General features: G+C 35.3%; 1 protein-coding gene across 3 annotated transcripts in view; it reads left to right on the top strand.

Annotated features, from left to right (window-relative positions):
* The window catches only part of Sm (heterogeneous nuclear ribonucleoprotein L), a 422062-nt gene that overhangs the window by 282808 nt on the left and 125560 nt on the right, over positions 1-13694 (top strand). For all 3 annotated transcript variants that reach the window (XM_078187714.1, XM_078187713.1, XM_078187715.1), the window contains one exon: positions 8849-8912. In XM_078187714.1, coding sequence (XP_078043840.1) covers positions 8849-8912 — 64 coding nt within the window. The remainder of the gene's footprint in view (positions 1-8848; positions 8913-13694) is intronic.

Here is a 13694-nt window from a genome sequence, read left to right as displayed (position 1 = left end):
CAGCAAAATCTTTCTGCTGATCGAATGCATCGCGATCCATCTGGTCACTTTGGTCTCAATGGCAAGTGACGCGTGGTCAGGAAACTTTTCATTAGCTTCTATTCTCCGAAGTTTCTATCAGCTCCTTCGGTAGTTCGGGCATCTTCGTTTCGAATGTTCTCCCCTGGCAGAGACTTAGACGATTCGCTAAAAGACAGATTCGGTAGATTCCACTTTTATTTTATTTTCAATTTTAAGTTTTATTTTCATTGCAATTTTACGTTACATGAAATTAGATGTTATTTTTTTTCTTCGTTAACAATGCCAGTTGGTCTGACATTGACTGTGCAATTTTAAAAACTGCTTCAGGAATTTCTTGCAGTTTTAAGAATTGGCTCTTGATTTTATCCATACATGACAGAAATTATTTCATCGAAACGTAGAAGGCATTGAAGAATCTGAAAATACTGTTGCATTATGTCCAAATTATTAAAATAATTGAGAAACGAAATAAATGTATACGTAGCTCAGGTATTTTGAAATTAGTGAGGACAAGATTTATTCTGTATAAGTATCTACAGTTTAGTTACAAATGTATCGAAGTGTATTAAAACAGGTGGAAAAGAGAAACAACATCTATTTATTGAAGATTACGTTTTTCAAAATAATTTAGTTTTCTAAAAATGTATTGGAAGATCCGCCAGGTTCGTTATATTGTAATATGAAGTAGAACTGGCATGCTATGGTCAGACTCGCCAGTTGACTTTTACTCAACAGTATCATTTTATATTTAACAATATTAATCTTGCTCAAAGAATGAAGCCTTAGGCAAACAAATTTTATTTTACATTTTCGCCTTATTTTAGCACCAATATCTATTTCTATCGGAAGCAATCAAATGATCGTTTTTTAAACAAATGTTTTATTATTTTACGAATAGAGGATTTAGCATTAGCAATGGAACACAAAATATCTTCTACGTAATAATTAGAAATAAATTTATTCAATGATATTCTACTTGAGTAATGTATAGGTATTGTTATTCGAATTAAAATAAAGTTTATTATACGCCATAAATTTTACATATGCTAGGTTTCTCTAGTAAATATTTTATATATACAACAGACATTTGTGGTTTCATTGTTTTGCAATATTCGATTCAGCATGTTTTTCGTCTATCAATAATGACAGTGAAACTCATCGATGTATTCTTCATACTATTTTTAGTTTTCGTTGACATTTCTGATCTTTAAAACACTATTATTATTACAAACTGAACTAAACACAATAACATTTTCCATGAAAAAACGAAGAGCAATAAAAAGTTTGAGATTTCCGTGTAAATATCGATATAAAAGTTCAAAAAATTTTCAATCGGTTAAAAGACCGCTCACGGTAAACAACGGTAAAAAACACAAGATTATAAAAAAAAACAAAGAATGAGAAATATAGATATTGAAAAAATAATTGTAAATTCAAAGTAGCTTTGACATTAGCACATTTCTACATTAAAAATACTAGAAAATGTAAATACATAGGTTTAGATATCAGCAACAATGTAAAATTTATTCTGAGCCTATAATTATGCAGAGGACTCTATATTACAGAAAAGGTCGTGCAATAAGTTACGATCGAGCGAAGACATCGAATCGAAAAATTTCGCCGAGATTATAAATAGCAGCCGTTTGACCACTCTGGTAGGTTGAGTGTTTTCCAAGATTCCTTTTTCAAAGAAGAGCCTTATCTTAGATTTTTCACCAACTCGAAGCACAAAGAACCTCCTTCCTTTTAGTCGCATCAGAATTTCCGACGCACGTGATACACATGTAGCTGGCAGCCTGTATCGGATATTCAATTTTGACGCAGCTGAAAATCGTCGCGGCTGAAAACACTCGTATTCCATATAAAGTACAACTTTTCGGTGTTCAAAGGAAACGAAAAAATTCCTCGTGGGAACCTCGGAGTGATTATCCCAGCGAAGCTTCGTCGGCCGACACCGAAGAATTAAAATTTTGTTCCCCTATCGGAACAAAGGGAAAGTCTGTGTGTACCTTGTGGAGGCGGATCGAGTGGATGAAAAAGAGAAAAGGGAACTCTTCAGAGAAGCGCAGAGTAACGCGCGCGCTCGTAATCGCATCAGAGCGACTTTCCCCTCTGAAAAAGTAACGTATGACGCAGCTTGATCGAAGTTTAATAAAACGGCGAGCCGGAATATAGGTTTCCGTTGCGCGCTGTGTACGGGCACGTAGGCGGTTTCATCGAGCGAATAAAATAAACAGCTTAATACCCGTTTTAATATTGGAACGCCCGTCACGTGATACATAGACCCCGGCCGGTGGCGGCTCGCTAAGTTCCGTGATTCGAGCTCCGCCGGAACGACCCCGCGTATTTGTATAATTTATTTTGCAACGGTACATGCATAGCTAATCGGAAATTTATGCGGTGGTGCGAGTAGACCGCGCACGCGAAATTCTCGCTTGATAATTCCGCGCACGGTCGTCCAGCGCAATTGTGTGGAATGTGTTAAATCTCGACGATGACCAAATCCACCATTATGACAACTCGATTTTAGATTAACGCTGCGCGCAGATGTTACCAATGACGTCGCAACGTATTAACGAACGAATCGATCGGTTTTTCTCGTTGCTGACAATGGACCTTCTTCAAAGTGCTGCACGATAAAGTACTCGTGAAATTGAAATCGAAGGGTTGAAATTTTATATCAATATTTTGCTCGCGATTCATTTCCTTCATGACACCAGCGTTTTCAAAATTCTCTCGGAAATTATGTGCACGTTAAATATTGTAGAATTCAAATGTATCTTGTGAACGCGTTCCATTAATATTCGAACACCTTTTCAAACGCAATAACATTTTTGAGACTGGACCAAACGATCTGAATTCTGTTTTAAATGATAGACGGCCTAGTATACTATGTATTTTGCTATCACTTGAAGCGTCGAAACAAAATGAAAATCTCATGTTTTTCACCTGAGCCCGTAATACAAATTTCAAAAATGCGTTTCGTCCCACTGTCGCCTAAAACAAGTTCATATCGTTTAGTCCAGTCCTAAAAATTTTATTGCATTTTAAAAGGTGTCTGAATATTAATGGGAGTCGCTGTATGCAAAATATCGGAATGGAGAAAATAAAGTAACCACGAGTAAAGTACAAACAATATCTTCAATCACGTAATATCCAACGTGTGAGAAAAGGCAAACAAAATAAACTTTCTGCAAAATGTGTGTCTCTTATTAGCAACTTATTTTTCATATCTACAAATTTGCATACTTTGAATTTTTTTTTCTCTGTATTTTCCAGGGGATTTTGCTTTTGGTACTTTTAATATTAGGGTGTCCCATAAGTTTCTTCCATTTTTTTTAATGCCTACCACCGACGTTAGATTTTTCGTTCTTCTATCGCGGCGAATGTGTCGGTCCTTGCGTACTTGTGAGACTGAACATTTAAATTATGCGATATCGGGTTTTGTTTGGCCAATTTGGACCGAAAAGTCTAGCGTCGGTTCCTAGGGGACCGGCGCGTGGCGCTTAACGTGTTAAAGCGAGAAACGTTGAGAAAGAATGAGGTACGGTTCTTGTTTACAAGTTGTTTACAGTAGCTGAGTGTGCAAATGTCCAGCAAAGGATATGGTCTGTTTACCTCGCTTGAAGTAGAAGACAGTAGCTGCAGGAGACTAGCCAGTCCTCACAGGTGCCAGGGACAAGACACGACAATTATGACTCGAAACACACTTTCGTCCCAGGCTCAGCTATGTCAGCAGCATGCTTCAAGGCCGTCCAAGGCCGAAATTACTCCGGAGATAACTGCCTTATGCCTTTTCCGAACGTAGAAAAGGAGAGCTAATGAAGGATAGATAACACGATGAGTAAGTTTTCATATTTTTCTTAATGGAACTTTTGCCAATATATTTGTGAGGTATATCTGATTAAAATAAGATCAAACACAATATATGCTTTGCAACATCACATTGATTTTAATTAACACATATTCGTCCGTATGACGAAAATTCGTCATTTCGCAAACAATCACCAACAGTCAAATGACGAAAATTCGTCATTTGTATATTACAGAAAATAATTAATTCTTGTTGTTTTAATTCTAAGCAGAGATAATTCCAATAAAAACAAAGTTTTATATTATTTTCCAAAATTCCACTGAAAAATATATGATTTTTAACAAGTTACGTTGTTTTTATATAGATCTTATCATTTCTACAGATAATCTCAAAAAATGCCGGCATTTTGTGAATGGCAGTGCAAAATAATTACGGGACGAATATGTGTTAAAATTAATGTTAGTTTAAATATTTTAGGAAATCAGTGAAACGTCACCCTAGATGAAATTTTTATTTGTTTTGTTTATACTCCCTCCGTACCGAAATGATTGTCTCATTTTAGAGAATTATATTTTACACCTGCTCTATCATTAATTTTAAGCCATAAGCTTAATTTATTAAGTATGGTACAGCTACACAAGTATAATCAGTATTAGTTTGACTTCTATTTTATATAATTAACCGGCTAATGTTATTTTAATGCTAATTATTTCGACATTAAGGAGGTATAAACTAGAAAAAATAAAAATTTCATCTAGGGTGACGTTTCACTGGTTTGCTAAAATATTTAAGTTAATATTAATATGTAAAGTATATTTATATTTTTCATTCAAATGAATGTAATTTTAGAAAAGTTATATTGCGTTTGATCTTATTTCGATCAGAAGGAGCATCACAATTGCATTGGCGAAAGTCCCACAAAGAAAAAGTGGAAAATGAAAGATTTATCCTTCAGTTACTATCCTTTTCTGCGTTCAGAAAAGATCTAAGACACTTGAGCCCCAAAAAATTTCAGTCTTGAAGCATGTGGCTAACACGACTCAAGCCCTGCACGTAAGTATGTCTCAAGCCTATGCGAGCAGTACTTCCAGACTGCATTTTCCTGGATCCAAAGCTCTTAACCCTGAAAAGGTCACGTGGGTTGTTCAACACCCCAACCATTTCTTTTTATCATTAGCGTCTCTTTATTTTTTAGTGAAATATTAAGTAGTGTCGTCTAGCTGTCAATAGCTACATTAGTTTTTAATTAAGACTCGCAGTAGCGTGATGTTGTTGTCGGTGTTATTTTTATGGGTCTCTTGGGGTGTCACGCACCCCACACGCCGCGTTATGCCACTTTAGCTGACGCACCTGATTCAGAGTTTTAGATTTTGCAAATAAAAAATAGAATTTATAGAATTTTATTGTTTCTATCGTTTTTGTGTATAATATTCAAGGTTTCAGGTAACACGATACACTCTTTTTACTTTAGATAACTTGAGATTTAATTAGAAAATTGTAAGCTTTCACAAAAATCTGACACTTAACACTTTATCTACCGACAATTTTCTGATAGTTCTTTTGAAATCAAAAGTTAACGAATTTTTTAAAAAATGATTCAGGAACTATTATAATCTTATCCGTAATCCATCAAATTATCTAAATTAATATAATCTAACAAGTTTCTTCGATTTAAAAATTAAAGAAGAATGATCGAGCTTCTCTGGAACATAGTCCGATTGTTTTACTAATTTACTACACTGCGGATCTTTATGCGAAATAAAAATGGTCTCGATGGAGACTGCGACAGGTATAAGTAAAATAGATATTGCATTCTCCCCCCTTCTCGTAAACCTTGAGTTCTTTTAATATTTTCACCGTTTTATATTCCACCTAGTCCTTTTTATTACAAACGCATAAAATCCGCAGATTATTTCTGACATTTTACTCCGAGATACTGTCATAACTGAATCGTTATCTCGTATGATTTTTTATTAATATTGCTAAGAAATATAATGTTCGATAATATCGATTTTTAAAATATATATTCAAGTTATTATTTTCGATAACGATGTCATAAATCCTACAGCTTTGGCACACGCTTTATTTTAAAATATTGCAGATCAAATTAACTTCGACAATATCTCAGTACAACCTCTAAAGAGGACAGAAGGTGTTATTAAATCATTAATACATTCATTTTTTTTTAAATTTCAAATAGTGCGTCTTTTGTTCGAACGAACAGATGCTAACTAAAATGATTTGCACAGTAGTGTTAAATTTTCTATGGCGTCTTACTACTAAGCTGAAGTTCACGTCAGCGTGAACAAACGCATAAATCGTAAAATATTTGTCGTTATTCATTGTTTATACCTATAAATACTTCGAATATAATAAAATGCAAAGTTTAATGCAGCAGAGAATGCAGAAAGAATTCGAAATTGGATTCGAGGAATTTTATCAAAACTCCAAAGAATTTTGTTCAAAAGCAGATTTTCAATAGTTCATTACAACAGCCGTGTTATGCCGACTTATGAAAGTTAATAATTTGGCATTAAAAGATAACGAATAATTTATAATGTTTCGTTTAACTTGAAGAAGTATCGGCGCACTGCCGATTTACAGGACACACAATTGTGTATTTACGAACGTTACGTCGAGGGAAATGCATTTTCGCCACAGATTACTTTTTATGATAATTTATCGGAAGCAGTATCTTATTATTAATTTTACACTGTATTTTCAATTTCCAATATCAGATAAAAGCTGACGAGAATACCAACACTTGTTTCATTCGCAGTACGCTCTACGCTAGATACGCGATCAGTGATCCTCGGATGCTGCCTTTCGACCGCGCCCTATCGTAAACCTTGTTTTCGAGACTGCAACGCGAGCTTTTATACGATTTTCAGAAATTGTACATTTCACGTGTCATTTTATATAAAGCCTTTCCCTACTAGTCCGCCATTACGATTGCTGTTTTATCGATTACCGTTTATTGACAAGGAAATGTCTGTCGTTTGAAAGCTGTCGATAGATAAGCGCAATGCACCGGAAAGTATCGGTGCGCAGCATATAGCTGCACAATAAAATGTTTATCCTCCACGGTCCGATGTTTCCCTGCTTTTTTATCAGCCAATCTGCATATCGTTGTGTCTACCATAAATCGAATATGCAGCATGTAACGTCTCCTCGTTCGAGACGCATGCAAATCCTGCTTTCACTAGGGCAGATGTATCGGTTGCGGACACATTTGCGATTTATATGAATTTCAACGCAAATATTGCTACAGTTTTGTATCGCATTAGAAGCGTGCAAACTTTAATTCATTATTTAATAGCTTCAGCTCTAGTATCTAACTTTCAATGGGGCAACTGCTGGGAGTTTTGTGTAGAATATTAGCTCTTTACCGACCGGCCATTCTACAGTAAACATTTTTATATTTTCACAACATTAGCAGTAAACAATATTTATTTTATTCATCGCGAAAGGTATCTGATATTTAAAAAATTATGTAATAATACCTTCATAATAGATAGAAAATTATTGGTTGCCATGACAAAATGAAGGCTTATTACGAACTACACAATTTATTCTATCATAATGTTTACTCTTACTGTCTATACTGTACTAAGGCCAATTTACAAGCGAGGTACGGGTATTTACTTATTCAATTATATCGTAGCGATAACAGAGACCGCGGTTAAATCTTAGAAGATTCGCAGGTTTCTACACTAACAAAATGATTAAAGAACTATTAAAAGTTGCACGCAACATAAACTAAGCGTTTTTGGGGAGAATACAGTTAATGATCGAAAAGTGCAACGTTGGTTTGAAAAATTTAGTTCCGGTGATCTTTCACTACAAAATGATCCGCGTGGGAGACACAAAACGTCTGAAAAATGATGATCTGAAGGCATTTGTGGAAGCGGATCCATCTATATCCACGAGGGAACTGGCTACAGTTACAACAATATTGCGACATCTTTCTGAAATTGGCAAGGTGAAGAAAATGGATAAGTGGGTACCGCACGAACTAACCGAGCGTAATAAGCTGGATCGGTTGAACGTATGCTCATCGTTACTATCTCGATTTCGTTGAGAGCCATTTTTCGATCGAATTATTCTACCTGTGATGAGAAATGGGTTCTGCACGACAACAGGAAAAGGTGTGCTCGGTGGTTTGATAGGGATGAGATTTGTGGCCCATACTCCAAGGCCATCACTTCATCCACGGAAGATTTTAATCACAGTTTGGTGGAATGTGACTGGGGTAATTCATTACTCGTTCCTTCGAACCGGGGAGACAATTACGGCCGAAAAGTACGGCCAGTAAATTAATGAGATGCGTGAAAAATTGAAAATTATACGCCCATCACTTGTTAATCGGCATGGCCCACTACTTCTCCATGTCAATGCTCGGTAGCATTGTATGCATGATGTATGCATCGCACAAAACAATTGCAAAATTAAATGAATTAAAATATGATGTTTTGCAGCACCCAGCCTATTCACCGGATCTCTCGCCAACCGATTTTCATTTTTTTAAACATTTCGAACTGTTTTTACGAGCTAAACAGTATGAAAATGAAGACAGTTTGAAAAATTCGATATCAGAGTTTATTAATTCTAAAGATCAGAATTTTTTAAGACAAGCATCTATGCTTTAAAGTCTCGTTGGGAAAAGTGTATTGAAGCGAATGGAGCATATCTTGATTGAATAAACAGCTTTTGAAAAAGGATATGCAGTTTTATATACTCACTTAAGAATCCGACATTTCATACGCACCAACCGAATATACTTATCGAATTAGGCATATTACATTTCTTTTATTAAAAAATAATCATTTTAAAGAATGAACTAAATAAAAGGATAAAATAATTTAATATGTTCGATTCAGCAAGCATAAAGTAAACTTTACCAGAAAGGTACGGTTATTGGTCGCCCCACAGTAACCGGCTCCACTAGCCTATAAACGATACATTTAATTGTAACGCACGGTTTAATGAATTTCCTTTTATTTTCTTTTTTAGCCCACGAAACTCAACGTGTACAAAAACGATGCAGAAAGTTGGGACTACACGACGCCGACGCTGGGTGAGTTTTTCGTCGTTTTGGTCCTTCTCTATCTTCCGTTTCTCGTTTATTTTTCTTTTTTTTTTCTCTGTTGTTCTTATCGATGTTACATACGTGTATATTGAGGAGCCTAAGTGCGCCGCGCTCAGTGGATTTCTATCGCTCGAGGGGAATAAGGCTTCTTATTCGGTCGTAACTCTGCTCGGACAAGTAAACAGTCGCTAGTGTAGAAACCCGTGGGACAGGATTTTTAGATTAACTGTAGAATACAGAATTATAGAATAATATATTATCTATTTCTGTCACGCACAGATTACTTTAAATTCTAGAAAATTTATTTATAGTATTAACAAGCCCGCACAGAAACGTTTGAAGTTAGATTTACAGTTATAAATCCATTGAAACTTTCATTCCATATATTTATGCATGAAGCACAAATGTTTCTAAAATAAATCAAAATTCTAATCAAACGCTAACAGTTATTCTGCCGTGATAAAGTTCAAGTATTTTTCAATTTACCGTTTAGTATCACGTTATTGGCCAAAACATAGTTCACGAGAAGTTACTGTGATCCTCGCGCAATAAGAAGGCACCATTGTATTTATGTTCTCCCTCTTACCAGCTGCCCCATTGCCGCAGTTGGTAAGAGGGGGGAACGTAAACACAAGGGTTCCTCCTTGTCGCGTGAGAACTATACATTAAAATCGCGACTTGCTTACCATCTATATTTATCCTATTTCCAATTCTTTAAATAATTCCACGCAAATGGAAAAGAAACATGCACTTTTATATATTACTTGATAATACCTATTGAGAAATAAATGTTGCTTCAGAGTAATTACGAATCAAATACAAAACAAGTGTTAAAATTGAACTTACGAAAATCAAAGTTTTCATGTAACAATTAACTTGAAATAGGAAAGAAAGTATTCGAAAGTTCCAAAGTATGTAGCCGTAAAGTTAAATTATACTATTCATTATAACAGTTAGATTACAGTTAGTTAAATTTCAGTCTGGTTTCAGTTTTGCACCTACGCGAAAAATAAGCAGTAACTATTCAAAACTCATAGAAACTCATTTCCCACGTGTAATTTGAATAAAAATCTAACTTCGACGACGGCTACTATCTCTAACCCTGTCCCAGATATAATGAACTCAGTATGTTTCTTGAGTTCGAAGGAATATTTTCTTCGCATTCTAAATGAAAATTCACGTGGTATTTCGAAGTCGGTTTAAGGATTAGAAGCTTCCGGTCAGTGTTGTGCCACTAAATATCGAAACTGCCGTCGAAGGGTAAGCCTGCCAGGGGAGGGAAGCCGTACGTACTCTCCTCGAGCGATTCGGATCCGTCTAGCAAACTGTACTCACACACTAGAACGCGTTTCGCGGCTCGACTTCGTTCAGTCATTGGTGTCACACACAGGGGTTGCCTGTACTTTCGTACACGACGCATCACTCGACGCACTCGGGAATCGTTGTTCCCTCTTCCGCGGCTCTACTCGAACCGTTTGGTCTCCATCCTGCCGCGACCGCAGCCACAGCGGAGAGCCCCGTGTTCCTTCTAATTTCGCGGCGTTTCAACCGGCCTCTTTCTCCCTTCTTTCGTATTCTTGGTTGCCCGGCCGCCGAGGAGACGCTAATTGGATAAAACGCAGTTCGGATGCGAGCTTGGAGGGTTTCCGTAAAATGCATCCCTCGTTAAGCTCGTGTTCACGCGGCGGGAAGGCGCGTCGGCAGCGTCGGACAAACAAGTCAAATATTGCTTGCATAGATAACAACGGTCAATCAACTCTTTCGAACAACGTTTGGACGGTTCAGAAGCCAATCGGTGTAGGATTGTGGTGCCGGTTAATTATTTCCGAACACAAATCGAAGACAGCAACAATTAGTAACCCGATGGTTATCAACTTCATAACCCTAAGTCCACGTTTGTTTGAAAATTAGTTACTCAATGGAAACACATCTCTTACCATAAGGACTTTCGGTCAATATATCCATGTAGTCGATTTCTACAGAAATAGACAATAGGTAGCTACACTTCTGTTGACCATGGAATGACTAAACATAATTGTTCAAAACTTTGGAAACATTAACTTGTTTCTTTCGTTTCTTTGCTGGTTATGATCATTTCCATGCCGTTTTATAGTAAATATTGCGCTTTACGTTATTAATGGCATTGTTGTCTTTTTACTGACTGAATTAATTAAATCCCTATTTATCTCAATTGTTAATGGACTTACACTGATTTTCTGAGCCGTTCATCTAGTAGTTTTCTTTGTAAAACGGTACATGCAATCGCCATTCTAACCCTCGATGACTCGAAGCTTTTATAGTTTTATGTGTTAACCCTCTGCACTCGAAGCTATTTCGACTGAAAAATCGAAACATATCTTTGTCCTACAATCTTCTTATTATTTTATCTGTTTCACCGCAACTTGTACTTATGAAATTGAACGTAATGACTCGTACGATATTTGTACTTATAACAGTCTCTTTACACTAACGATAAATTTTATTAAACGAAATTTTAAATCTTGTAAGTAGCATTAATATTTTCCTATCTTAGCAATTAATATTTTCTTATGCCCTCGAAAGGCGTCATTCCAGTGCAATGGGTTAAGAAAAACACCATGGATCCTTATTTTAAAATATCCAAACAATATTTTAATATTATAATTTTATTTAAAGAGTATAAACGTGACAGGAGTTTAAAGTTGCCCCAACGTGTCCAAAATTAAATTTTTAAGGTTACTTTTTCCAAAAATGTATTTATATATGCTATTGGAGAATTTCTTAAAGATTGAATTTACGTTGAATTGAATATTTATTCCGTGTTTTACAAATTGATAACTCGTTAACGATGTCATAACCATCATTTTCCCTAATCCCGAATTCGATTTCTGGATCACCCTGTATACTGAACACACTTACACAATGCTTTGTTATTTTATGGCCGATTATGCGATTCAGTCCAGTCCAATCTTGACTATTAAATTCATATTGAGTTTAATTCCTTGTAGACAATATTTGTTCCAAATTATGTTTACGCATATGCTTATATGCACAGATGTGTATATTATCAATAGATTTTAAATCCTTACGCAAAATAAAAATGTTGTGTCCCAATTGTAAAATATAGGTGCCAAGCATTGTTTGGTCTTTGTGCACCAACACACTTAGTTTCTCTAAATCTGTTCGCTGATTTATATTTTACTCATCCATTTTTTCCACATTAATTCATAAAATCAGCAATGTAATAATCACAGGCGAACTTTCAGGAAACGTGTTAACCCTTTGCACACGAGACTTTTTAATTTTGAAATGAAGACATTCTTTCAATGTGTAGTATTCTCATTTGATATGATTGTTTTTATTTCTATTATTATCTTTCTTATAATATATTTTCATTTTTATAATTATCTTTATTATTATCTTTCCATTATTTGACAATTTATCGAGCACAAACAAATCTAATAATGTAAATATTCTTTTGAAGATAGTACAGCAATTTTTAGCGTCGCCTCGAAGTCACAATTCGAGTGCAAAGAGTGATTACGGTTTCGAATATATTATTTATGTCTTCAACTGCTATAGTGACTCCCCCTTGTGTTATACATTTCCGATTCAGTATTTTATACACAGTCGCGCATTTATTTTCATTTGTGGCATAATAATTACCTCGAAAGCAAATAAGAAAGATATGGGTACACGATAGACCTCCGTATTTTCTTCGTGTATGATGCGAGATGTTTGAATTATTTTCCAACGAATTTCATTAGTATACTCCTCCCGAAGACGGAACGCGGCTCTTTGTCGAGTAACGTAAATGTAAAACATTAGCGTCGAAAGATACGCTGCGGAGAAGTATGTGAAAATAGAAATATAAAGAGGACGGTGGTAACGTTGAATGTGCTTCATCCCCAAATGGAAATGATGGCACCTAATGGGTTAGTGCTCCCGGCGTAATTAGGTTAAAGATTCTGTTAAAAAACAGCTTACAGCGTATACCTTGCCTTTTACGTTAGCAGTGTAATTTCATTTCACTTCCTACTTTGCATTTTCAAACTAAACTTTCCAATGTTCGCGCACCAAACACATGTTATAAAATACTGTCAGATGCAGCTTCCTTTTACGACTTCAATTTCCGGTTTAATGACAATATTCTAAAATGGTCTGTATTTCTTTTAAATTTGTTTTTGTACAAGAGTTTTCATATCGGATCAAATGAAACGATTTCTATATTTTCAAACACTTTAACGAAAATGATGTTATCTACTTATTTACAGGAAACTAGAGTAATCGTGTAATGGTTAAAAATTGTTAATGAACGCATCTCTGCATATATTACCGTAAATATCGTCCGATTATGTACATAACGAATTCAAATTTTAACATATGTTTCATTAATGTTAAGTAATATAAAAATCAAAATTTACAGATCGATAGAATAATTAACACAATCTCTGTATCGCATTGCTCAATTGATCGATCAACCACCAGAATTTTTAAATTCGAAGTAATTTTTGAACTTTAATAAACGTCGAGAGTTGCAACATATTACATTGACCATAGACCGTGGATTTGCAGTGGAGAGCAAAATCGAGTAAATATTTTCAAAATGGTACAACCATTCGTTTCAGTTATAGTTGCTTGACTATGCGTTAATCAATTTTAATGAAATTATCAATGTGCATATAAGTTACCAAGAAACCCTGACTACATCTTTTAAATTTTCATTATTGTTCAGATAAAAATGTGAAATAACGACGGTTCTTCTACATTTCTTGTATTCCGATGTAATCG

This window comes from Augochlora pura, chromosome 7 (genome assembly GCF_028453695.1).
Source record: "Augochlora pura isolate Apur16 chromosome 7, APUR_v2.2.1, whole genome shotgun sequence".
NCBI lineage: Eukaryota > Metazoa > Arthropoda > Insecta > Hymenoptera > Halictidae > Augochlora > Augochlora pura.
Note: the sequence above shows the minus strand (reverse complement) of the source record. Positions and strands in the feature narration are given on the sequence as shown.